Consider the following 27,620-nt stretch of genomic DNA (forward strand, 5'->3'; position numbering starts at 1 on the left):
AACTTGTATTCATGTTGAGTACTTTAATTATTGTCAAATAATGTTGTGACTGATAAAAGATATTTTCCTAAGTATCAGGATCAGCAATTCTATTGCAACTTCAAAATTCTCTGATAATTTGAAATTTTGGTATAGCAAGAAGAAGCAATGTAGGGCTTAATGCTCAACTTATATTTCATAATTGCACATATTAGTGGATATTGTACATGACGTAATACATCCAGGGCCTGAGCTGTACAGACTACGCTAAACCAGTTCCTGCGCAGCACTAAACGTTGCTAACTAGCAACAAGTGACTCAGGACTGCTTATGGTAACAGTGTAGGAAGAACTTTATAAGTGCACTTAAATTACAACATTGAACTTTAATTAAGGAATAATTTAGAAACATTCAAGGTTATCATCACATTCGGTAGGAGTTAAACAGTACGTTAACGTTTTCTGCCTGGTGTTTTACTCCGTTAATCTTAAGGCGACAGTTTTTTTAGGGAGGAATTTATCGTACGATATGCTTCACATAGATTTGGATTCAGCTATCACGTAACAAACGATGCATGAGGATTTACGTCTAAATTTGTGTTAATTACACTGTAAGCGGAGAATTTTTTGCTGCGCTAAATAAAGAATCAGTAAAGATCCCAAATGAGTAAACACAGGTAGAAGTAGCGCTCGTCAGTGCTACAGGCCAGGAACCACAAAAGGCTAAATTTTTATCATTTGATTGCGCCGGAACACGATTATTTATGAGATTGTTCACAGATAACTCACTTTACTACTCGAACGGCGTCAAGTTTATCGCTCATTTATGATGTCTCGTGTGACAAAAAAGTTGCTCACTACTGGCATTCATGTTTCATCCTTTATCATATATGATAATTAGGAGTTTTTTTTTCATTTTGTTTCAGTTTCGCCTTTGATCAGAATGAATTTCCAACCTCTATCTACGAAATTTGAACACACAATGTAACGAAGCTCTATATCTTAATCAGCGAAGACGATATGTACATTATTGCCTAATCTTCCCGAAAACTTAGTTGGAAATGAGTGGAAGTACTTGTATTAGCAATTAAATTACCCGATCCTACTGTACTTCATGATTTAGCTTTTGAAAATCACGGCAACGTGGTAAACCGGATACGTAATTAACATGGATTTTGGACTCATTTAGAACAGGATACCATGAATCAAAATTGCACTATGAATCTATTCACAGCATTTTGAGTGTAAAACGTCTACAAATTAGAGAGACTCGGCACTGAGCATTCCTCTCACATTATAACTCACATTTTGGAAAAATCGTAAATTCTAGAATGGTTCTCCGAATTAAATAATGTCTTCTTATGTTTTGAGCCAGGATAACGCGTTAACCCTCATGCTCGAGAACAACCCTAATGCTGTTTTAGATGAGATAAGAAGCTACGTTGAAACCATACTCGTCGTCCACAGGTTGAATTAGTGCTCCGGATTTTGGCTCTCCTGATGTTCCAGATGTTTTATTCGTTTCAGTTGGAGCTGGGACCGATGGTTGACTCAATTTTGCAGCAGATAATGAAAAAATTCTCGGACATGGGATAGGACGCATTTGTTGTTTAGTCGAGGTGAAAACGGTTGGTTCTTCTTTCCTCAGTTCAGAGCTTTCTTCTTGGAACTCGGAGGATGAAGCATCATTATCATGGGCGATTGCAGCTAACTCGGGTAGTTGTTCGGCGGCTAAATTTTTAACTGGAAATTTCTGTTTGGCGCATAATTCTTCACAGCAACAAGAATGAGATAAACAAGAACAGCAACAAGGATTCTGTTCAAGCATTAGTTGAGGTCCTGATTCCTGCGGCTGCAAAACATTTCCGGGCAAGTGATTGTTGATTTCTCTGCAGGTTCTCAACACCGAGCACTCATTTCTGTTTTCCACACCTCCACTGGAGACGAGAATATCGGAAGGTGAATTCGCTGTCATATTATTATTGTTGAATTGGGTTACTTTTAAATGGTTGTGAAATGCTATAATATTTTTATTCCCGTTGAAATTTGTTTTTGTTTGAAGTGGGAGGTTGGATTTTTGGTGCGATACATTTCGCTCCATGGAAAATGATCGCGGTGCTCGCGAAGGTAATGGAGGTAATGGCCGCTGTAAATCCTTACGAGGTTTTGTCTTTAGAGGATTTAGTCGCTCCCACAACGATGAACTTGGTCTCTGTACCGTATCCTTCCGGTTGTTGACTTCGTTATTGCGGGCATCTGGAAACTTCTCTTGGTCTTTTGCACTGGATATTTTCAAATTTGTATTTTCTGACAATTGGAAGGCAGACGTAGTTCTTGGAGGAGGTTGAGGTTTATGAGTTCGTTCCTTATCAATTTTGTTTTCGCAGGTCAAAAGTTCCTTGTCGTCTAAGCTGACATCGTGAAGAAATATGGCTGCGTGGGGTGGCGGCGGAGGAGGGGGAGAACTTGAATCTCTCAACTCTTGAACCGCGTTAGGTGATCTGTCTGTGAACGCCTCTGCTGCAAGCAACTTGCGTGCACCGTCAGACCGTTCAGTGATTTTCGTTTCAGCGTCGGAATCTCTTTTCACATCTGGAGGAGCAGCTGACATTGGGAGAGTGAAACTTTCCACTGAAGACAACGACGAACAAAGTTTTATTTCGGTGATCGTTTCTAAATCCTTAGAGTCTTTCTTTGTCGCTGTTTTCTTTTGAACTGTTTGGGGATCGATTATTCCTAAAGTTACTTTGGCCTTAATTGGAATGTCAGCAGTGTCGATACCATTGCTATTAATATTATTTCTTGCATTCGTGTCGTGTCCATCGCATTCATTTACGGCATTTGAATGCAGCTGATCGCGATTCGGTTCTTCTTGCCCACGAAGACATTTCCAGTCTGTGCATTCTAAACAAATTTCGTTTGAGAGGCAACACTCCGTGGGTGGTTTTTGACTACAGCACGCATCAATATCACAACCACAATCTAGTTTGCCACTTTTCACTTGACCTATTGTGAGGTCACGAAATTCTTTTCTTATTCCCATGTTAGACACGAAAACTCTTTCGCCGTCTTTTATGGAATCGCTTGAACTTTTCATCGACTCCAATGAACGATCGCTCGAAAGGCTCTTGCGGATGGCAGCGCCAAATTTTTGTAGTTTCGTTTGCCGATTCTGATTCAAAATTTTCGCTCCTACGCCTGTAGATACTTTCGATTGTGATATTCTCTCAAGATGCATTGCTTGAAAACTCATTTGCTGGATATTGCAGTCACAGTAAGTGCAAATTTCTTTACAATTTGGATCAGCACATTCAATACTAAATGTTTGATGCTGTACATTCTTTAGTTGTTCAGTGTTTGAAGATTTCACAGCATTTTTTGTAGATAAATGCAACGATTTTCCAAAATCTAGCCTTTTCAGCATTTGTTCCGTCGAAGCTAAACGTCTCATATGTTGTGGAACCGATATAACATGATTGGGAGGCATTAAGTTAGGCGGTCGGGTTGGTAACGGCGGAGGTGAAGGAATACGTGGTACGTCACATGGAGGTACTTGGCCCTCGCCGTATAATATAGCTTCGTACATATGATGGTGATATAAATCTTCAAGTGTTGGAACATTGTTCCTACGATGCAGTGGCCATTCTTTTTTGTCTAGATTAATCGAGAAGAAACTAGATTTGGGCAAATCTTCCAAAGAGCGGCTGATGGGTTGCATGGTTTTAGTTGTTGACAGAGATGAGGCTGACATGCGATCTGAACTCGAAATCACTGTGGCAGTTTCAAGGCAATCGGGATCGTCAACGGACGAACTATTGTCACTTACGCGGGTTTTGTCACTGGCAATTACTGACGCCACGTCACCTCCATTGACAGCCTGCTCCACAGTTACGCACGGAGGATGGGGGTATGGAGTTCCTTTCCGACAAATTTTTCCGTGTCTTCTGATTTCTTTTTTATCACCCACATCTTTATCTCGAACGTCATCCTCACAGGCATTCCCTCTTCCCCTCGTAATATTGTTCAACTTGCCAATATTCTCCTTGGTTAAAGGTGTCTTGAGGCAAAACGGAGGTGGCGATAATTCTGAAATTCTAGACATGAAATTCTCTAGACTTCGTGGAGTCGTGCAGCCTAGTCTATGAGCGTCCAACGACGTGATTCCCGTTCCATTTTTGACCTCAGGGAGCTGAGCTCGGGAGTGTTTTACACTTTCGTGGATGCATGAGGACCTTTTCAGGCCTTTACTCAACTGCTCTTTGTTTAAATCATGCATAATTACTCCTTGACGCCACTCTGATATCAAATTTACCGGGATATTGCAGGAAGGTTGCTGCAACACTGAATTCGTAATGTTGCCTGGTATTTTCCCCTGAAGTTTGCATAAGGTAAGGCTTAACTGGGGCATTCCATGGGCAAAATCTTCGTCTTTATCGACTTCTGGACAAAACTGGGACGCCAAATCAAAGTCGAAGAGATGATGATCGCAAATCGCGTCGATACTTAGCTTGTTGTTGTTGATGTTGCTCCCTGGAAAGGAAAAGATGATTAATAGCTAGATCAATGCCTCATTTTTGGTGGTACCATTTTCTTTAATTGTTAAAGTCCTAAAAATAGACTTGGACAGACAGATATTTACAGTTCCACTTGTTAAAACGAAATCAAATATTCGGAACTGGACACCTATTAAATTTAAATAAAATGTGATTGAATTGATTAGCCCATATCATGAGCATTGCCGCATCCATTTATTCGGTACTGAAGCTAATGAAAACAATTGAGCTCAAATCTGGCCCAAATGTGACATCGAGTCACACGAGCCAGCGAAAGCCAATCTCACCTCAAACTTGATCCTGTTACGCAGCGTGTGGAAAATGAACTTGAGTTGAAACCAGCTGATGTAATTATTTTTAAATAATATATTTCAAACGAAAAACATTTATTTAACATTATCACATAAATGTAAGCAATTGGAAACTACGATTTTAAATCATGCAGACATAATCTAAAAAAAATTTACAACAATGTGGTTTTATACTCACTTGAGAAATCATATACTTTTTGATATTGCATGTTTTTAGCTCCTTTGACTTTAACAAAATTGTGTTGTTTAAGTTGAAACGAAATATGTTTGTTGTGCACGATTAAAATATGTAAAATTATCACGACTTGCCTCGTAGTCTCGTGGGGGGATGAGGTGGCCGACCCTGTGGGCTTGAAGCTGTCTCATCCTCTTGGACCCGGAAGAGATGTTCATGGTGATCTCTGTGTCTCTGATGAGCGAATCCAACGCCCGGAGAAAGATCATGAGCACCTTCAGAAAGGGAATACTGTGTTGCATCGTTCGAAGTTCCGGTGAGCAACGCATCTATTTCTCTCTCAAGGAGTGCCAACTGAGAGCTGCTTGAAGCCTGCATTTCAGCTATAAGATTGCACCCTTCATGAGGCGATTCCATTCGACGTGAAGCGGGAGAAATTCCTCCGGGCGAAGAGTATGCTCCACCAGGTGAAGAGTGTCTGGAGTAAGGCAGTCCAGAGCTTGTGAGGGATCCTGTGGAAGACATGTGGGGAGAACTGCGCAACGCCCTCCGTGTTGCCGGGAAGGTTGTGGGCGAAGATCTCGACCCAGTTGATGCACTGCGAGGTCTGCTGACCGTTGTCGATCCGCTCCTAGGTCCAGGCGATGTAGATGGCCGCCTATGGAATAGCCCTGGAATCTCCAAAGGGTCAATATCCTCATAGTAAGCAGGATCTGAACCGACGCGAGCACCTTTCGACATCATCCTCGTCCCCATGGTGATTCTAGGCCTTGGAGAAATCAAACCTCCAGAAGAGCTCCTGAGAAACAGCGATTCAGGGTAGAACGAATCTGAAAGATCAGGAGTTGGACACGCACTTTTATACCCACTATCGATGCTGTTCGTTCCAGCATATCCACTGCAGGACAAAGCGTCCATACTACTAGGATGAAGTCCCATTCCTGGGACTGAAGGTGACAAGTGTGACGAGAAATTTCTATGCTGCGCGTTTGGTGCAGGATCTGGTGGAAAGGTTTCATCGACGTCATCGCTGCTGGCAGTGCCTCCTCGTCTGCCCTCCTGGATGCTACGAATAGTGGCAACTAGTGGAGTACAAGAGTCGCTTGCAGCTCCTCCGGCTCCACTGTTGTCGTCGCGACTGCCTCTACAGCTGCCGCCGCTGGTGGCTCTTCGCCTTTTGCTACGACTGCTCATCTTCCTCCGCGCGCTAGCAGAACTTCCACCCCCAGAATGTGAAGGAGCTGGTGGTGGGGGAGGCGTGTTACCCCGGGCGACCGGGAATGGAGGAGTGGATCGTCTGGGGTCACTGGGAGATCCTTGCTGCTGTTGCTGGTGTTCGAGGAAATCTTCAAACGTGGCGTACATGTGCCATATTTGCCGTGTGAAGTCGTCTCCCTGCACGGCCAGCTCCGCCTGAAATAGACAGAGTCTATTGAAACGTAACATTGGAACATACCCTGGGCTCGAGGCATCGTTCAATGATTAATTAAATGTATCGATGCCTGCATGAAAATTTCAAGTCAAGAATTTATAAGCGTTACGAGTGACAATCTAGAAAATTTCTTGACGTATGGGCAAATTTAAGAATTAATTAAAACATAGAAGTGGAATTAATTTTATGGCTTCACTTTGCGTCATCAAGACACTCTATGCTGTTACTTGTGCTGCTAGCGAATTTTAATCTGACATTTTGAGATACCAACATGATGCTGATGTACTTTTCCTTTCCATAATACAATTTCTCAGAAGACAATAGTCCTGAATCTCACCGGTTTTGCGTGAGAGGATACGCGGAAGTTAGACGATATGTTGCGGAAGAACTACGGGCCTTTCCGACTACAAAGTTCTATACTGAAATTATCACGGGGACCAAGTTTGCGTATTGTTTTCCTGCGCAAAATTTTTTCAATATACCAAAAATAAAATGTTAATGTTCCCGATGACAATACGTAACTGTTATTCACTCGCTCTAAAACATTTTTTAGACTGGCGATGGCGCATAAATAACGTCGTGTCCTCCATTCAAAGGTGAAAGTAAGAGCCTGTGCTCAGTCCAGCTTCAGAATGACTTCGCTTTTATCTCTTCATTTTGATCCGTGAGCGCTGATGCCCGTAAGGAGATTGCTCAACTCTAAGCCATTTTAAGCTTTTAATGGATAGTAAGTTCTGACTCGCGGATAGTTAGTTCTGCCTCGCGGATAGTAAGTTCTGCCTCGCGGTTAGTTAGTTCTGCCTCACCATGCCTTGTAGTTCGGACCTTCGGTTAGTACGGAGTTGAGATTTATGAGCGGTGTATTAGAGGGGCATAGATATTTATGTTTTTATTCAAGCTTTCACTGTAGTCTTTGATTATTAATTGATGCACTTTTATTCCATAAGGCAAGAATTTTTATAAACAATTATGTATTGATATTATTATTCGTTATGGATTTCCACTTCTACTAAAATTAAATTTTCCTAATAATATTTAGCATTCGAAGTGAATTTTGCAGGCCTTTTTGATTATTGATGTTCTTCTTAATTTTTGGGAGAATGAATAATTTTTTTAGACATATTTCGATTAATTTTACAAGATGACAGGTACATTAGAATTAGATTGTCGTCAATGCGGGGAAGATGCAACGACCTGGTCCATAGAAGATCTGAACAATGTATTTCTTGTTTGAGTGTGTCTCAAATAATAATGTATATGTATGAGCAACAACTTGCTGTGAATATTATTTGTACAATTTAAAATGAAATTACTGTTCTGACCAACTATTTTTTCTCAGCAGGGAGACTTCAATTGATTCATGTTAAACCAAATACTGAGCGTGTTGTTTCATGTATTGTTCATAAGACCGATAAATTGGTAGGTGTGCTAGTTTGTAAATCGCAAAAAGAGCATCTCGACATTCAATTGTATATGAACCTGAAGAAAAGGATATGTTTTCCATTGTTACAATTGCCATCACTACTGCTTAAAGATGTCACCACCAGAAGACCATGGACCGCAATGAGCTCGCTGGTGATTGGAAAGAATTACTCCGCAGTGTTATGAGCCGATCTCTGCTGCGAAAGGTCAGCTCGGCAGACCACGCAGAGAAAGGTGAGGCCTGTGTAGTAGTGTCGTCCTATAGAAGAGAGAAAGAAGACAGTGAAGGGCAGGGATGGTGTGCGTGCATGGGCAGGCTTCGAGTCCACCAGCGAGGTTGTAGCTATTGGGTTAACTTTCCCCGACCGACCGCAAGGAGTTACTTACATCGATTCTCATTCGCGGTAATTATACTTCGATTTGCCTGAGTGGAGTCCGAACGGTAAAAATCATTTTCTACCAACATTATCACCAACTATCGATTTAATATTTGTAAGGTTTTATTTGCAGGGTGCGAAGATTATTTATAAATAAGTTTTATAAATTGCCGCGCGGCATCGCGCACCTGTTACGTCGCCTGGCTGCTGTGTTGATTGCTCGAGTGAGCGGCAACCGACGCATGTGCGGTGCATTGCGCATCGTGCGCCTCATGCACTCCTTTGTTTACGTCGCCCAACTCGGAAGATATTTTAATTGTAATTAATAAATATCAGTTTGAACACTACGCCTAAGCACTGCTCATTTGCTACATTTAGCTGTGTCACCAAAAACGTAATAGCCATGAACAACAAGCAAAGGAATTTCGTCTTGTAAAAAAAATCGGTCGCTCTGGGACCGCAAAACTAAACGGCAAAGTTCCATGGAACTTTTTCACCTAAGTAATGACCGCCATTTAAGTAATTATCGCGGTCGCAGTAATTGATGGAATTAAATATTTTTGGATCGATGTTCTATTACAAGAAGAGATCTTAATTAGAGGACAGTAACTGACAAGAAATGGTTGCGGCTGCACAGGCAATAAATTCAACTGTCCCGGGATTTAGTGACTAACATCCTGCGACGAGTTCATGTTGTCATTGATGAACATTCAACACCGCGTTCGTATCAAAAATCTTTGAGAAGACAGCCTGTGTTGAGTTTATGTCAATCATTGATAGGACATTTTGTCAGACATTTTGCACAGCGTTCATTTAAATCTTTGATAAAATATTTCGTGTCGAGTTCATGTCAATCATTTATAAGACATTCTGCGCTGAGTTCGTATTGATCATTGATGAGACATTCTGCGCTGAGTTCGCATCGATCATGAGTTCGCGTGTGTTCCATGTATGCCGACGACACAAAAGTTTATAATACGGTGAAGGATGCGTCAAATAAACGCAGCTGCGGTTTAATGCTGACAAGTGTAAAGTACTTCACCTCGGGAAGAACAATAAACAGCAAGATTACATTATGAGAAGACATAGTTGCAACGAGAGTGTAATGATTGAAAAGTCTATAGTGTGGAAAAAGATCTCGGAGTTTATGTCGACAAGGAGCTGAAATTTTCTAAGCATGTTGAAACGCAAGCTAAACATCCAACAAACTTCTTGGACTAATCAGGCGCTCATACGAGTTCCTAGCTAGATGCAGAAGCGATGAAGCGTTGTTTGTTGCTGTCGTGCGCCGCAATCTAGAGTTTGGAAACGTTGCGTGGTCACCGAGATTTGAAAAGGACAGAAATTTAAATAGAGAATGTTCAAAGACGTGCAACAAGGATAATTCCAGGCTTGAAGGGCAAGTCCTATGAAGAAAGATTGAAGATTATAAAGCTCCAAAGCCTCAGTTATCGACGTCTGCGTGGGGACCTCATTGAAGTATACAAGTATACTAAACAGACTAGATAAAGCTATGGAGAAATATATGTTCAGATTTGAAATGCCTAGCACAATATCGAACCCGGTGGAAGTCTAGTAGCTACTTGAAACTATCGTCAGTCATGAAAAGGTGAAATGAAACGATATTTGATCTTCTGTGAACAAGGCACGAAAAGGAAAAGAATCGGCGACAGGCCACATCAGGCCTACACTTCAGCGACGAGATCAATATGTTGTTATGTTATTGATAAGACATTCTGCGCTGAGTTCGTATCGATCATTGATGAGACATTCTGCGCTGAGTTCGTATCGATCATTGATAAGACATTCTGCACTGAGTTCGCATCGATCATTGATAAGACATTCTGCACTGAGTTCGCATCGATCATTGATAAGACATTCTGCACCGAGTTCGTCTCTATCATTAATGAGACATTGGTCACCGATCCCTCAAATATATTATATATTTAAAAATGTGATTGAAATATCTTGCCTGTATAAATTTTGTAGCAATTTGAGAACTCTATCTAATACATAAGCGTTTCATAAATTGACTGGCATAATGGGGAGAGCTAAATTTACTATTGAGACATTTTTTCATAATTAAAACGATTGTGTCTCAAATGCTTGCAAATGAGCTTAAAAATTTGTTTTCTCCGGAAATAACATCTTTACGTTTATTCGTCAGGATTTACATAGCTGTTTAGACATGTTTAAATAAATATTTTAACATAACTGAGTCTCTATTTATTGTTCCCATGCGTGCGCAGTCGCTTATTTTATTTTGCTGGAGGCTGCCGCGCTAGCAGGGATCGGGGATACAGGCCCTTTACCTGCCTGTCACTGGCCCAGCAACGCCGTTCATCTTTTTATTTCTAATGACCACTACTCTCGAAAATATCAAGTAATAATGAACATTAAATTCCATGAGTTTCTAATACGACCATTTTCACATCACGCAGTTAGAAAAAAATCGATTTCTCATGTCACCACCTTAGTCACTCGCAACCTAACACGCACATCGAAATTTAGATAAAATCGGTTAAGTACAAAATTATTCCAAGCACGTAAACTAATTTGTCAAGATTTTGAATCATATACGGCCGAAAATTTACATTTTAATCATAACATCCTTTTTACGGTCGGACAATTCTGTGGTGGTTGCTGCTAGAAAGATTAAGGGCCAGGTGCACACCCTGCAATTACGTTGCGCTGTGGACAAAACTCTGAAAACCGGTGATGTGGTTGGAAATAATTCTTTCATCATTTTGCGAAGTTTTAATTCAGAGGATTTTTGATGGAAAGTTTGAGAATGCACTTAAATTACAGTTGCCTTATCCATTCAGGTAAATAACGTTGAAATGACGCTGATAACTGACTTCGCTGAAACAACGTTTATAAATGTTATTCCAACGTGAGATGCCTGGTGGGATCAGAGTTTATCCAGGTCAATTGCAAATTTCTTTACTACTGCTTTACTTAAGAGGTTCTACATCAATTATTAATGAACTGATATGTAGAAAACCTGCAGAATTTGTGCGTCAACTCGGCTTGGTTGTAAGTGGTTCACACTTAGAACGGTGTAGTCTTTCATAATAGCAAAAATACCATTGTACCTGAAAATATCAGCTGAGTATTCGTCGGCCACGCGTGGGATGAAGGTTGGCCACCGATATCTCAGCTGTGATTTATAATAATAGAGTACAGCAATGCACCACACGTCCTGCCTCTCAGACGTGATCTGAATCTCAGAGATGGACTAAGCGCCATCAGCAGCCATTGCCGCCCTCACCCACCACCGAGTCCGCAGAAAATTCCATTTTCTTAGATGCAGTACGAACAATGAAGTAATGTTGTAATTCCGCATGGAATGTACTAGGTGGTTAGGAAACATGACAAGGTTACATACGTGGCTAACAATCAACTGGGAATAAATTATACATTGCTTATGGTGATTATGAACTTTTAAACAATGAGTTACAAATGATTATTTTCTAGCTTGTTTCTTGTGAATATGCTGAGTGATACATGAAATCCAACACAAAATTGACATTTTATCATTAATTCAGTCCATAGACTAATCGACTCTGATGAACAAAAAAGTTTTTCTGCAAAAAGAAAGTATTTAAGAGGCACAAATCAAACTATTTTACGAAATTGGTCCGTATATTGAATGGACATGAATTTTCAAATGTCTTCTCAGCTGTAATTTATTTCCAACTACATCGCCTCTTATCATTGCAATAATTAATTTGCCGAAAAAGTCTGCTGGGGAAATTCCATCCAGATTTCATTATCTTTTTCAACCACTGGAGCTAATATGGAAAATATCCTTCTTTGAATAAGTAGAGCCACCAAGTTTTCTTTCGTTCGCCGACACTGCAAATCATCAAGCAGAAATAGTTATGGCACTTAAATTTTTTGCGAACAAATGTGGCTCGGCTGCTGAGTCCCCGAGGCGATAGGAAATGCTGGAGCTGCCACGGCTGACTGTCTTTGCAACTTTTTAGCGGTGGCGGTTCGAGAAATAGTCTTCTAGAAGACTGGTGAGTCCTCAGAGCAGAGCAAAAAGCTTCCTAGGAGGCTCTCGTGTTTACTGCTGGATGAAAATTATAGAAGATATGGCACAACTTGTAATAAGCCACTAGAACGTTGGGCGAACACTGCGAGCAAATTGTCGTGCAGCTTCCATGGAGACTACAGACGGAGCAGTCGGTCACACAGCGCTTGCCTTTCCCACGGTTTGCTTAGTTATTTGAACCATATTGAATGGGGGTCACCTACGAAGTGTTTCTCATCCTAAATCACTTACGATCTTTTGGCAATCTAAAGGACAACTGCTCTGCGAAGACAAATAAATGGTTTGGAAATGAACGGAGTATAGCTATAAATAGATCCAAGGTTTAAAATGTAGCTTATTATAGTTATTAGTGATTCTTTTCGATTTCGTTATGATATATTTCTTGGTTTTCTCTTAAAATGAAAGTAAATACTAATACTTGGACTAATCATTTATATTGAGGGCAAATTTTTTGTCAGAGGGCAACACCTGACTAAAACCTGTTCTCGATACTCTGAACAAAAATTTCATTCCGCATATCATTTATATTTCTGTGTTTTCGAGTAAGGCAATTTGTGGTATTGAAGTAAATTGCCAACAGATGTTCCGAAAACATGGCTGCTCTGGTATCATGAGTACCGATCTCACTGTTCAATTTACTCACGTTCCTTTACTTCTAACCATTTTTACGATATTATTATTTATTTGGTTCTTTGATTTGCCAATAATATTGCGGCGGACAGCTCGTCCTAGCTATCGCTTGGCAATCGAGGTCCTGCCAACGCCGGGAACGTGTCAGCTCGATCGCGATACGAAAACAAATGACATTTTCAATTAACTCCAAATTGTCTAACTTAATTGCTACCCCATCGGTATATCAGAGCATAATTTACACCCGTTTCAAATTGTACCTCAATAATAACTGATAATGCAACTGGAAAACGTTGAAATCTTAATGACTTTGCGGCAATTAGTCATTCAATGATAATCATGTGAATGATAATCATGAAAAGATTGTAATTGAAAGTTTAAAAGTGTTCAGAAGCTGAATCATTCAGGAGCTGGATTTTCGTCGACGATCAATCCAGTACATTTATTTTCACAGAAACGAGTTTATGGCAGTACGTGTGTGAAAAATAAGCTAAAATAAATAAGAATATACATATTTTGCAAAGAATTCACAATAGTTCATGCATCGGGGAGAAGCTAAAAATTTGAATGAATTAACATAAATAAGTGTTTAAAATTGACTAAAAATATCCCTATAAATAATAAGCAAAAACATGATTTTATAAAAAAACGCAATTACACTTGTGAATGAATGTCTGACTAGTGTAGCATTGAATAGTTTCACTTGTTTTGAGAATTTCACTTGTTTTGAGGAGAACTCAGAACAAAAAATATCATGTGTAATTTTTGTCAAGAAAACTTTTTCGGTTGAAAAATATCACATATAAGAAACCGATCATAGTTGACACTTTATTTAGAGCACAAAGCGTGAATTTCGAAAGCATATCGTTGATAAGTTTTCTTTTAATGACAAGAAGTCTGTTTTGGGACAATGGAATTAGTGGACAATGAGGGAACACTTGACAATGTGCTTGTGCCATTCAAAAAAAATGTATGGGTGATATTTCAAAATAGTGGCATACTCTGTGCACGTAGCGCTGATACGCTCATTTTCCAGAACAAACTGGGTGATGATGACACACAAAAATGAAAAAAGTGCAGCGCTATTTGGAAAAAGCTTCTTCATTTTTTCTTTGTGTGTTGTGCTAGCTTCATGGAGTAATTAAGTGAGATTGTGGTTCACGGTTCATTTGCAGCACACACTCGACCTCTACTATAGCGAGGCATGAGGCAGCCAGTGCTAAGAATGTGGCAGTAGCAGCTTGGCAGTCCGGGGCAGGGGCCCGGTGATGTGGCGAGCTTGTCGGGCCAGTTGCTCGGACTCTACGCCTTTCTACGAGCGTCTCACCGACCGCCAGGTCATCGCGCCACCACTCTGTCGTCAAGGTCATGGCTTCCGGACTTGCTTTCTCGTGAATTTAGATAATTTTGAATGGAATCCCTGATGTTCAGAATCAAGAGGATACGAAATGGGGCTCTAAAGATCATAGTTCTTACAGGAGAACATTCCTATTAGGACATAACCCTGAACCGACGTAAGAAAACATAACCGTGATTCATTTTTTCGTAACTTTCACAAGGTTACATTACGTAGAATTAAATTGGAACACACGAAAATAATAAATTCCTAATTAGTGAATAATTGATTTGCTCATGATATTTAATGTTGGGTTATTGCAAGTATATTCATCTCCCACGGTAGACCAAAGTAGAAACAGAACAATTACAGTACTTGTACATTGTACAACGTATATAGCCAGGTGGTGATCTAATTAAAGCTCGAACATTGAGCGCCTCACTCCATTGTTCGCCATTGTTGTGCAGTAAATCGAATTCTGGACTGAACTCACGATCATGTCGTCTATTGACTAGAAAATCTCTTGTACCTTGGTAAGTAGGCCGTGAAAAAGTTAGAAACGTTTTAATCTACTTTAACTCATTCCAGATTTAAGATAATTAATTCAGGATAATGACAGGTATGAATGCTAAGGAAATGCACGTCTTAGTTCGTCATTATGACTACCTAATCAAATATTTGTCCCTTTATCTACCAGTTAATATTGAAAATAATACACTAACTTCATTATTAGAATTTCATTCCTTGACTAAAGCAGAGAGACATATTTCCTCGATAATTTGACGGAATGGCCAGGTAGATTCAATTTTTTTCTGCATTTTTTTCTGCTTCTTTGTCCTTTCTTAATTGTTCAGCAATACAAGGTGCCAAACGGCTACCTAGTCCTATAGGCTCCTGCTGTATTATCTTGAATAATCACTCAGAGTTGAGCGCTTAAGTTGATATTGAGGCCTTAATGAGATGATTGCGGTCGTGATAAGGAGCTGGACGCATTATTGTGATACTGCCTGGCACCGGGCACTCGAGCAAGTTCTGGCACTTCAGACGACGACAAGATTGATCCATACATTGATAAATCCAGCTTTATAGGATATTTCTAGGACTATTTTTATTGTACCTGCGTAGAGCTCATTTGATTGGCTCCGTTTTGGGTGTTGAACAGAATTCTTCCCAATTTGTTTACTCTTAATCTGTCTTCATCTTTGCTTGGAGTTGTACGAAAGGTTTTATGAGGTTCTTAGGGGTGCATGAGTAATAAATTTGCCATATGTTGCTCATTTGGTAATGAGCTGTGAACAAAATCGAGAATAATTTTTGAAGAAAATTCCTCTAGCCATAAGAATTTTTTAAGCAATCGAAGATTTATTGCGGAGAATACATAAACGGATGAAATAAACTTTAACGGAAAAATGTGTAGCAGTTCGTACATGACTTCGTAAATTATTACGTTCGCCATCTTCAAGGTTCACAAGAGGCAAGAGAGTTAAAAAATGCATTTTGTGGTAAACTGGTAATGCCCAGTTGCAGCCTTACAATTAACCTCTTAATCTGCCTTGCTTGAGGATTCGGTAGAAATGTGCGTAGCTATACAGTGCATGAGTATGCTCCCATTTATTTATATTTAGGTCCCCGGATTAAAATAAGATATATGGTACTATGGATTATTTTTATTCACTAAAAAACTCACAAATAATGCATAAATAACTTACGCCGGAATGTTGACCAATAACCACGTCAGAACGGTTGGCGCCCTCACCAACTGTCAACCGCCAAGTCCAGCGTTCGCCACAAGTTGTGATCCCTTCATTAAAGTTTCAGCTAATAATCTTGTCTCGGTATGCGTTTAATCGGACAATTTCAATCGCCATTAACCATATCAATCACACTACTCACCTAAGTAAATATTTTCAATAACTAAAAATTATATTTAAAATACTTTTAAAACGTTCGAGGTTTTCGTTTTAACTCACAACGAAATGAGGTAGGTACTGAATGGCACTGATACATAACACTTTAGACACCGGGATATTATTCAGTTTCTACCAACAGAATTTCGGGAGCGTTTCAGTCGAGCGTTGATGCTGAAAGAAAGGTCCACGTCAACCTGTTCGTAGGCCGCAAGGAGCCACACTTTCACGGCAACGACCACCGCCTCACTGACAGGCTACAGGTGCTGGGGTGAAGCTCACTCGCCAGCGTCTAGCGAGCGGCCGATCCTTCGGGTTAGAGACCCCTATTAGAAATAAGGGCTGGATTACCGATCTTAGTCGGATGGCTAACCATAATACCCTTTAAATGATCTCATAATAGGTTGTAGGTATCGGGTCGGACAGTTGAGTACCACTGGGCAGGTAGGATCGGTTCGACGGACATCCCAAATTCTTATTGAAATCAGGTGGCGAGATGAAGTGGGCAAAATAATACGGGGTTGTGACGCTCTACGCTGCATGCCAGGTGCGTTGGCTGCTCCAACCAAGTTATAAAGTTTAGGCTTAAATCTTCCATGTAAAATACATTTCATACACCTGACACTAGATCTTACAACTTCACAGTTCAGAGAGCTAAAATAAGTGCATTGAGTCAGAAAGTGAAGATTACCGGCACTCTCCTCTCCAAGAGGATTCCGAGTTTGCTTGCAATCATGTTTTCAGATTTTGGTAATCACGTACTTTTAAACTTTCAATCAACGTTAAATTTTTTTGTTTTGATTCCTAATTTTCATTATTATTTTAAACACTCTTTCACTGAAATACCAGAAAAAAAGAAATCTAACAGAAATAAACCACGCACGCGCTATTCGCGAATGAAAGAGACATGCTGTCTTCCTCAACTTCTCTTAAAAGTTTAATTCATGGAGGAAACTCAGGTATCCAGAAAGCTGCAAGCCATCACTTTCTCTACTGACATCTATGTAACGCCAAGTCTATTATAAAAAGTCTATTGTGTCGGTGATGACAGCGGACGTTGATATGTACTCGACTGCGGTTCAATGCAACCAACAGCCAGGCAGAGACGAATTAGTGCCGCCGAGAAGGCTTCATTACGTCGGCGAAGACTTAAGAGGCGGATCTCCTCTGTCACTTAAAACGGCCTCCGGCCACGCAAACCCTAGCTAGAAAGCAATGCTCGATCCACTGCAATTTACCGCACTCACCTGTGCTCCGTATACTACCATGGAGAAATAAGCGTAGACAATCGGCGGCCACTGCTCAGAAATGGTCGGCCATCCATGGTTCTCCCCTAACAATGAACGTCACCTAATGCCCTGCTGAAACTATGCGACAAGCAACGGGAAGGCTCTCTGATGATTAAAGGTTGGCCTGCTGTTATCCATCGAAGATTTGTAAAGGTTGATGTAAAAAATGCATTCTTGAGAGAATCTTTCCGCGTACGAGGAAGCTCTACAGCAGCAGCGTTCCAGCTTGACGATAATTGTGTGTGTTGCAGTGGACCGAGTGCGGGAGCTCTTGGTTGCTGGCTGTTGACCTTTTAACAGCAAACCTGCATTGCATTGCCGTGCATGCAGAGCATCTCTGACGCCACGTCTTATCTGCAGTTCGAGCATGCGGGGTTATCTCGTGGACAGCCATACAGCAGCAGGTGGGTAAGTCTCCTAAACTATTATTAAGCGTTGTTGTGCATCTGCAAGGTTTCTTAACCCTCTACCGCCGTATGCCACTCTGCGGGAACATAACTTTCAACTTAAATTATTCATAAACTATTGAGTGTAGCAACCTGCATGAGGACGTTTGTACGCAAAAGAAAACATTTTCAAGTTGTCGTACGTGGCGTCAACCATCAGTGCAAGTCATTTTGCGCTCACTAAAACGTATTCTCTTTGGGAAGTTAGCTTTTTACAATATTGCTTCGGTTACTCAAGTCAGGCGGTAGAGGGGTAAGCAGATTTCTAAAACTAATTTAATTTTTACAAGTTTGATTAAACGTTCGAACAACTCGGACGCTAATTTCGAGCTTCAAGCCTTCATCGTACGTGTATTTGAGACCGCGGCACACACACGGTCCTGCAATTGCATAACCATGTGAAAGGTATCTTCATCGAGCTCCTTATTTAGACCTGCATAAACAGACAAATAGTAAAAGGGCGCTTATTTTCATTTCAAAATAAAATTTAAAATTTACCAAAATTTCACAATTATTTCAGATTTTAAATTTCATGCATAATACGCATAGGTTGGCTGGTAACGGAGTTAAAAGCATGATGATTTACATTTTTTATTTTAATACATTTACAGGATTTCCAACTTTCATTATGTTCCCCGTTAACACTTAGTTTACTACTGATGACGTTAACTATAAGAGAACGTTTTAGCTTATATTGAAACGATCGCTTGATGATGGTTATATATCTATGATAGCAGTCAGTTTATAAATTGAAGCCTGTGGACTGAAAGAATGTAATGGAAACAACTCAGATAGTGTTTTTCCATGAAAAATGCAAGTTACAACTTGCAAAAATAAGAAAAGGGACGTAAGCATGATCAATGGGTTGCTGACTGTTGCCCGGTGTAGTGCTAGCCGAACACACGTCGCTTTCTCCGAGCGCGCTGCCCAGCGCAACAGTTCCTGATCTCAACCCTGGCGCTGCACTGCAGTTTCGCTCCGGAGACGCTACCATTAAAATTATTTAGCGTTCTACTCTACGAGAACAATTATTGTCTCCTTGATTTTATAGAATAAATATTTTGGAGTCAGATCCATAATAATCAGGTAACCCTCTCATGTGGGACGTTTCGTGTTAACATAAAATCTCAATTGGTAAAATTTACTATGGAGCATGTAAGCCAATAATAGTTTGTTGTTTAATTAGTTTAAAGTTAATACTTTAATAAAAATTTACGTCACTTGGTCCGTGGTTATTCAGACTTATATGTGTTTCTGATATATAAGTCTGATATATGTGTTTCTGACTATATTTTTTTGTCTTTTCGAACTAATGATGAAGCTGGTCTCTGAAACTCCCCGATTGAAAAAAATGAATTTACTAGGCATTTACTTACTTTCAAATTCTTGGTTATGCAGATAAATTATAAAAATTTTGGATTAGATAAAATGATTGTTAAGTTATAGAGCGCCACTGCTCTGAAGAGTCTTCTTTTCCACGCATATGAGTTTCTCTGTGGGAACGTTCGTCAATTCATTATAGAAATACAATTAGAAGTTGTAATCTAAGATATGTTAGACTTTATTGTCAACAATACGCATCGAATTATACAATAAATACGGAACGATCTACCTAAAAATTCCTAATTCATTACTAATGCAATTTAGAAAAAATAACGACTTTTTTATCTGGTCAAATGACACGATTTTAGATCTTCTGTGAACAAGTCCGAAAAGTAAAAGAATCGGCGACAGGCCACATCAGGCCTACACTTTAGCGCCGAGATCACTATGTTATGTTTATGTTATTATAATCTTTCTTAAATTTCAATGATGTAAACTATCGAATTAGAAATTAATCAAAGTTAGAAATATTTATTATTCTTCGCGTGCATGGTGAGCTTAAATTAGCAAAACATTTTTAAGCTCAAGAGGTTGGAGCAAATTAGCTCGCTGCTAAACACGGACACTCTATCTTCTGTAATTTTCTCGATCAGTAATCTTAAAATCACTGACATTAATCAGAGATTTTAATGCGATCCCTCGCTTAAACGGAGAAATCGTACATGCACTTTTTTGGACAAGTGGGAGTTTTATCGCCCCAACAGACTAAAAATTTCAGTGAATTATTGCGATGCGATATTTCGTAATAAACTTTTTCACTTCCAACCTCTGCCGACAAAATTTAAATGCTGCAATGAAGTCATCATCGCTATTTTGTAGCGCTTTTTTTGTCTATAAGACACTGAGTTATTCGTGGGTAAAATATCAAACGTTAATATAATATCTTTAATTTTCATTAATATTGAAATCGGATTCTTTAAGGCTGCTAACAGCCTTTACGTTTAAACCCTTGCTATAGCCCTGCAATGGTACATATTTTCTATATTTTTTAAGGTCCCAAATACTATCACAATTGCAAATAAAACCCTGAGCTTACATGACTGCACGAGGCTCTGCAAATGAACATTTTATCTGTCGCTTTCATTCCCTTTTACATGAGTGTTACGTGCCTCATAAATTACTGAGGTGTCAGTCAATGCCTGATTACGACGCTTAAACCTGCGAATTCGGGCACAATTACTGCACGTTGGACTGCTTGAGTGGTTTATTAGACTGCACCTTTAATGAAACTAATTCATTGAACTTTTAGACGTCACTGAGGTAGCATTCCAACGTCCGCATAGGGGAAAAATAGAAACTTGTTTGCCTCCGGTTTTGTTGCTCAGCTGCGGATTATTCTATGTCGGGAGTACAAAGTTAGATTGGACAAGCAGAAATGTACAAAGATGCAAAAAAAATTGGCAGTTTTTGCCATGCTGCAATGTCAAATTTTGCAAAATTGTTGAACGATAATACCATAAACGAAGTTTTGCGAAATTATTTGCAGAAATTATCTGAAATACAACTACGTATATAAAATCGTAATTTTCTTCATTAATAAGAAAATCAGCTTAGACACTACTATTTAATTTTTGCAACTAACTTCTGATGCATGTTCATGTTGGTAGAATACAGGTGGGCGAAAACATTTGAGCCAAATGACATTAAAGTAATTTCTCTGTTGAATTTCCTGACCCAGGAATTGATGGATTCAATTGTAACTAACAATTCCTGCGAAAGCGTAACGAGGAGAGAAAAATGTTCCGAAGTAGTGTGTTTCGAAGGAGTATAAGAAAACTACTGTGTTTGGTTTTGATTTGAGTTTATTCACAATTTAACGTCATATTCAAAATGTTATTATCCTTGTATATTTTTGCTGATATATTGTTCATTTGCTGTGAATCTTAAAATTAGTGATCATTAATCAGTATCAGCTAATAGACGAAGCAAGGTCTGCGTTTACTAGGCTTCTTCTGCACACTTGGGATCTATACATGAGAGCTGTGTGGTTAAGCATTATTTTTTAGTATAGGTGCATATATTAAAGTTGACCAGAAACTTAGTGATGCATAATGTCTGGATGGGATTTGTAGCTATGATCATATATATAATAACCTCTTATATATTAATATAATAATTCATCTTTAATTGAATACCAGCAGTTTGTTAGCCCGGTAATCGATAATTTCTTCAATCTTATAGACAACACATCACAAATCCGTTAATAAGATTTTTTTACTCGTCTACCAACGTTATTGCTTGCGAACATATACGTGCAGGACATGTCGGGAACACTGTGTTCTTCCCACGGTGACTCTCGGAATTATCCAATAAAGGATGACGTTTAGTTTTAGTCAGGCGAAGTTACGAACAGTACTAACTTGCCCAGTTCAGGCATTCTTTCTTCAAGAGGCAAGAGATCCTGTAGTCCACATTATCGCCCTTCGCTCATTTGTTCCTATCTGTAGGACCAGCCTGCGATTTGTTTAACTTTGAGGTAAGTAAATGATTCATATGTTGATTCTGCCGGGAAGAACCTGGGTTTTAAAATCTACGAAGCAGCTTCCCGTGTGCCGACTCTATGTTCTCTTCATTCATAGTTTATGGTATATATTTTCATAATGCAATGCTCGATTAATGAAAAATATTTGAGTAACATTTGTTCATAACGTACCGGAATGCAGTTCAAGACCAAATTCTAGAAACTGGCATAGGAACGTTCATGGGCTGCGAATTTCCAAGCCCTCTCCTATTTTGTGCTGTTACAATATTTTTGAATGAAAATATTTGCCGCTAGCGTTATGGTAATGCAGGCAGGCTCAGGCTGCTGCTGGTCGGCAATACTAGTTTTGTCTAATGAAGGTGCTGAACAGTGATCCAAGAATTCGATAGTTGAAAAATCGACGCAAAAATACTGAAATATACAAAGCAGTGCAAATTTTGCAATGGAAAATTTAGAACCTCTCATGATATTGGTTATTGTTTCCAATAGTTGAAAATCGTTTAAACTTTCTGCACTTGCTGATTTGGTTTCAAAGTGGAGACGAATTTGTTGCGCGCAGTAACGATTTTCTTTGGTGTTTTGCATTATTAGATACTTAAAATTCCACTTTAGGACATCAACATCTAAACGAGTCGACCTCACGACTGAATAAAAATATTTTAATTCGTTTACGGATATCTCATACATGTAAAAGTCACCTCTAATCATCGTATTGGCTCATTTCATTATGGGCCGTAGAGTTCTTTATACTTCGACGAATCATGGATCGATTCAACAGTTGTCGTGGCAGAAATTATACTTATTCGATTTGTGGATTCAATTGAAAACCATAAATGAAAAAAAACTGAAATTGAAAACCTCATTGAAGTCAAATAACTCTCTCAGTCATTGAGTCTATTAAAAACGACAATTTTAATGACTACCTAAGATTCCACGCAGATCGCTTTCCTGTAACCTGAACAATCTTAGTTTCAATGCTGAATGAAGTAGGAATTGAGATGGTAGCTTCTGAAACACGGTTCCCAAGCCTCGAAAGTTTCCAGTAGCAGGGCGAGAGCTGAACGAGGTGAGTGGTTGGTGTGCGTCTTTAGCTATGTTAATTGTGTAGCCCTGGGCTGCGGTAGCTATACAGCGAGCCTTCGCTGTACCACCACACAACTCCTGACCGGACAGCCCTACGCACTTTTTCGCACAACATGTTTTTTTTTCGCTAGTTGCGTTCAAGCAAGAAATTGATTTGCGATTAATGTATAACAAAATAGGACAATAAATATCTCATTTATATTTAATTAACGTACTTTCTTTTTAATTATTATAATTCTGATATATGTGGTTTAAGCTAGCACAAAGCGGGTGAAATGGCGGAAGCATATGAGAAGTCGCTTAAAAATATTGTGCGCAGTCATATAAGCGCTCTCGCTCTCTTGTCTGCGTGAATGCCCGAACTTCAGTAGCTTATGGTTTCCTAACGGGAAGCGAAAATGCATGCACGCTGCAGCTTTTTGTTCATTTCATCGACATGAGCAGAAACTCCATCGAATCGACTCAAATTCGGGTTCGATTACGCTTCAATGTTTCGGCCACAGTTTTTATTAGTTAAACCTTTAACCCTTTTGTTGTCCCTTGAACCTTTCTATGTAGTATTGGCGTAAATATCGTCAGCTTAATGTGATAATATCACTGTTGTTTCATTAGATTAGCTTATTATTTAACGACGATAGCTTACTGGAAACTTAACTCTCATGATATCGTCGAATCTAGAATAGGCTTAAATTACAAAACATGAGATGTAAAGTTACCAAAAAGTTGGAGGATATATATAGCCGTAAATGAAATGAGGTAATTTGTAAGCTATGCATGTGGGCTGTGCATGAATTATGATTCGATGATAATACAGAGCCAATGCTAAGCAAGCTCAGCCCAGTAATGACTCACTACATGAAAACCCGTGTCCAGCCCTCTAGTCGAATAAAAAATGATTATAACACTTGAATATTTAACGCAATTTCAAGAACATTGCTCAAAAATATTATTGTGTTATTATTAAGTACCTTTTACTATTCAGCTCATGAACCCTTAATACAAAATTTATTTTTTATTTAAAGTTTTAGAGGTTTTTTTTTAACTCAAGACGAGTGTCAAAACATGAATAATTTTGCCTTAGATATTTGTTGTCAAAGAAAACAATTCGTTACGACTAAGACGGAATGATGCAAACTAGCATTTACATAATTACATTGCTTCAATAATGTATATCAATGAATTTAAAGCAAAGATATCGACAAGGTAACATATCATTTTTATTCTGAAAAAGTTTCGCACACCAGCTCTGTAATCAGTAAAAAAAGATTCTATAAGACCATAATACACGCATGCTCTATAGTGCGACCAATTTTGCACGGAAGAGATTAAAACCTAACTAGCTCAATAAACGGGCGGAGTAACCTATAGCTGGCCTATCACATAACAATTCCAGGCGGACAATAGAACTGTGAGTCGTTTGTCCACGTTTCCTTATAAAAGTTTGAAGTGTCTATTCCATGGTCCCTTAATCTAATGCCACGGAGGTTTTAGTCATTGGTAGATGGTGGGCCTCCCTAGAATATTTTTGGATCTGAAGAGTGAATCCCGTTTATATGGGAGATACTTTATAGCATAAATGCAATGTTGTCACCGTTGGTTTATGGCGGGTTTATGATTAACTGTAGCCATTATGTCAGGATGATTTGTGCCTAGTCTGGAAACTTTGATCAATTCACTTCATTGATTCATCTATAATGTATTATGGCTTTCAGTCTCGATGGTTCTCAACGGTCTGTATTGTAAAATTTGTGTTTAAATATCTTGAAATGAATTCTGGATTTATCAACAGATTTTCAAATTTTGTTAATCTATGATCGCTCAAGCCGCCGGACTCATTCCTGGTATTAACTGGCTTTTCTAGGTGGATGCCTTCAGAGCCTCTTCAATTTCTTATTTCTTTTCAAATTTTCGCTGGAGCAGAGCCACTGGTAGCATAAGCTAAAAATATTCAAAATAAAAATTCATTTCAGCGTGCTTCAACGGTAAAACTATCTTTCCGACGATGGAAAGACATGCCTCCTGGAGATTCTTTACATGGTACGTTACCAATTTGCAAATTATCTTTGAGAGAATTTGTGAACTTCTAAACAATGGATTCCGATGCGCCTCGGAAGAGTCTGCACCAACTGTTGAGAGTGGAGGAATAGACACTTGAGAGCGGAGGAATAGACACAATAGAGAGTGGAGGAATAGAACTGTTGAACCGAGGATATTTGCCAGTTTCGGAGAACGGCCGTGCAGTCTCTAACACCTCCTAGTGTACTGGTTTTTCAATTGATATAGTTGTTTCCATAGCTATAGAAGATTCGTGCGGTCAACTGGTGGGCTTCCTAAGTGGTCAGTTAATATGTCATTGAACAATGTTTTTATTTTCAACAAATAACTTCGTACCCAGTTGTCTGGAAATCTATTCGTCTTTCCACTATCTTGTCAGAAATAACGAGGATAGCCACCAATTTGTTGTTGGGAACTCTCGCACAACGACGCGACGTCTTCCCGATGTACGCTGCTGTGCACCGCGCACAACTGTACTCGTAAACCAGAGAGGTCCGCAGTCGGGCAGAAATAACATCCTGGATGTTATTTCTGATTCGAAGCACACGAAAAGAATAATTGGAAAAGAAGCAAAGTTTTCAATTATTGACTAAGAATAAATGGTATTATAAATTTTTAACCGAGGTACCTAGCATGCAAAAAATAATTCATTGATTGAATCTTCTACTTCTTCTAAAATTTTTTGACAACGAGACGAAGTAGGGAAAATCGCAACCAATTTTCGTACTGTAAACCTCATGCAGTGATTTCTTCTCAGAAGATCGCTGTGACATGCACTCTAATATGAGTAAACATAAGGTTCGACAGCACCCATTCAGCTGAAATGGCTTTTGAATAAATTCAAAATCAGGATGCATAGATTAGAAAAGACGCGAATTTTATAGCTGTGGTATTTAAATTTCATCAAAACCAAATGCGCAAGATCCCATTTAAAGATCAGATAGGTGGCACCATATTTGTTATAAATTATTGAGCTTAAAAGCAAGGGGGCTAGTTAGCCAGCCAAAAAACCTTGTAAAACGAATGAAAATATTAGCAGAAGTGCGACTAAGGGTCAACTGCAAGATCAACTTATTATTTGTAAAATTTCCCTGCAGTAACTAAAAAAGAGTTATATTATAAATTGAGGATTCCAAGAGAGCTTTGGAGAAGCGGCGATTCAGACCTATTTCGCGGTCATTCACATCTTTATTAAAAAACGTGTCGAGATGAAAATTTATAATTTCAGTATAAGTAATATTTGCTAGATTTTCAACGTGTGAACGAATCCATAGTTAGTTGATAAACATTGGTGAAATTTTCCAAGAGTTCAACGAACGTTTAAGTATTGACAACAGTATATATAGATTTGATATTATTGCGGCACATCAAAACCTGTTATGTCTTATACCCAAAAAATGGAAGCCTGATTTCACTATGAAATTTCATTTCGGTCCAATTTTTGCTGCTTTCAATGCAACTTACACCTATGATACTTTTACTTCTTTGCTTTGAAAATTTTCTGAATATTAGCACACTAATTTTGTTGGTCAATAATTTTATAACAAGTTCATTCTTCAGGTATGAATGTGTTAGCCTGCAAAAAAGCGGTCCTCTCTAGTTATTGAAAATATTGTGGTTATGAGTATGTTTATCTGTTTATTGAGGTTTTAATTTCTGTGTGTTCTTTTCTTTATTCTTGAAGTTTTGAACTGATGATGAAGCTGGTCTTCCAAGCGTTCCAATGGAAATACGATGAATTCACTTGTCATTTTGTTTTCAATATAAATTCTTAGGGAGAAGTAATCAAAATAAATACGCATTTCATATATATTCTCAAAATAACCTCATTCACTATCAGATGAAATTAATGATAGAAGAACACAAGAGCTTCAAAGCGTTCAATCCACCTGAGTGCAATTCAATGAAAAAATAAAACCAATGCATACATATTTTCAGGAGTCAAATTGATGAAAAATTGTAGTTTACTCACCATGTTTTGTCTCAACTTCTGAAGCAGCGTGTCCATGGTGACTCGAAGTATAAAACTTCTCAGGCTGAAATCCGAACTTTTAAATTAAACGCAAATCTCTTGTAATCGTCTTGAGCACGGAACAACATCTCCCTCAATGACTGTGTGAGTCGAGTTATTATATGAATTATTATGGACATGAATAACAAACATCAAGGAGGAAATATCCTCATGGTTCATGGTTAATGATAGAAATAATTGTTACGCGTGGAAGCTAAGGTAAAAGTGTTGTGCATGGTGAGGTAAATAGTGGCGTGGTGATTGAAAACAAGGCTTGATGCAGTCTTTAATCTGACTAGTGAAAACTAGACTTGGAAAATTTTTCATAGCAAATATGACTTGAATAGCTATAAATCTTTCATAGCGAGGAAACTTATTAGTTTGTATATAGCTCTTTAATGTGTTTGTATTGATAACTTGCTTGAAAATCATCTTCCTTGCGTCTCCAAAACCTAACAGAAAATTTAGAGGCTGAAAATTTTTAATTTCCTCGTAATTCACAACAATTAGGAATAGTGAAATTAATTTGATTGAATAGCGGGCAAGTGTTAAATTTATACACTCTTTTCCCTTGAAACATTTATTTTACTTCTCACACGATCTTGTTTTATACTTCGGGCTAATTTTTCCTCGGATTCGAAGGTTTTAATTGACACAATTTTGATCTGAGTGTCTTGAATGCCATAAATT

The 27,620-nt window shown here is 38.9% G+C and overlaps 1 protein-coding gene across 2 annotated transcripts; it reads right to left on the reverse strand.

Moving 5' to 3' along the window:
* Positions 1–152: 152 nt before the first annotated feature.
* LOC108681944 lies at positions 153–27,039 on the reverse strand. Of its 2 annotated transcripts, none has more exons than XM_018171027.1 (3): positions 26,892–27,039; positions 5,152–6,430; positions 153–4,508 (listed from the first exon to the last, which is right to left on the reverse strand). In XM_018171027.1, exons 1-3 carry the CDS (start codon positions 26,925–26,927, stop codon positions 1,399–1,401), a joined length of 4,425 nt encoding a protein of 1,474 aa, XP_018026516.1. In that variant the 5' UTR covers positions 26,928–27,039; the 3' UTR covers positions 153–1,398. The 2 variants fall into 2 exon arrangements, with proteins under 2 accessions (XP_018026516.1, XP_018026518.1); XM_018171029.2 differs by lacking the exon at positions 26,892–27,039 and adding an exon at positions 15,984–16,416.
* Positions 27,040–27,620: the final 581 nt, after the last annotated feature.

The sequence above is a fragment of the Hyalella azteca genome, unplaced genomic scaffold (genome assembly GCF_000764305.2).
Source record: "Hyalella azteca isolate HAZT.00-mixed unplaced genomic scaffold, Hazt_2.0.2 contig9456, whole genome shotgun sequence".
Classification (NCBI taxonomy): Eukaryota; Metazoa; Arthropoda; class Malacostraca; order Amphipoda; family Hyalellidae; genus Hyalella; species Hyalella azteca.

What these genes read in the sequence shown, in the direction of transcription:
- LOC108681944 (XM_018171027.1), bottom strand. Translation starts at nt 26,927, where the DNA reads ATGGACACGCTGCTTCAGAAGTTGAGACAAAACATG. An exon ending in AGAAGTTGAGACAAAACATG is followed by an intron (nt 6,431 to 26,891) that starts GTGAGTAAACTA and finishes TGTCTATTTCAG; the next exon opens with GCGGAGCTGGCCGTGCAGGG. An exon ending in TCCCCCCACGAGACTACGAG is followed by an intron (nt 4,509 to 5,151) that starts GCAAGTCGTGAT and finishes TTTCCTTTCCAG; the next exon opens with GGAGCAACATCAACAACAAC.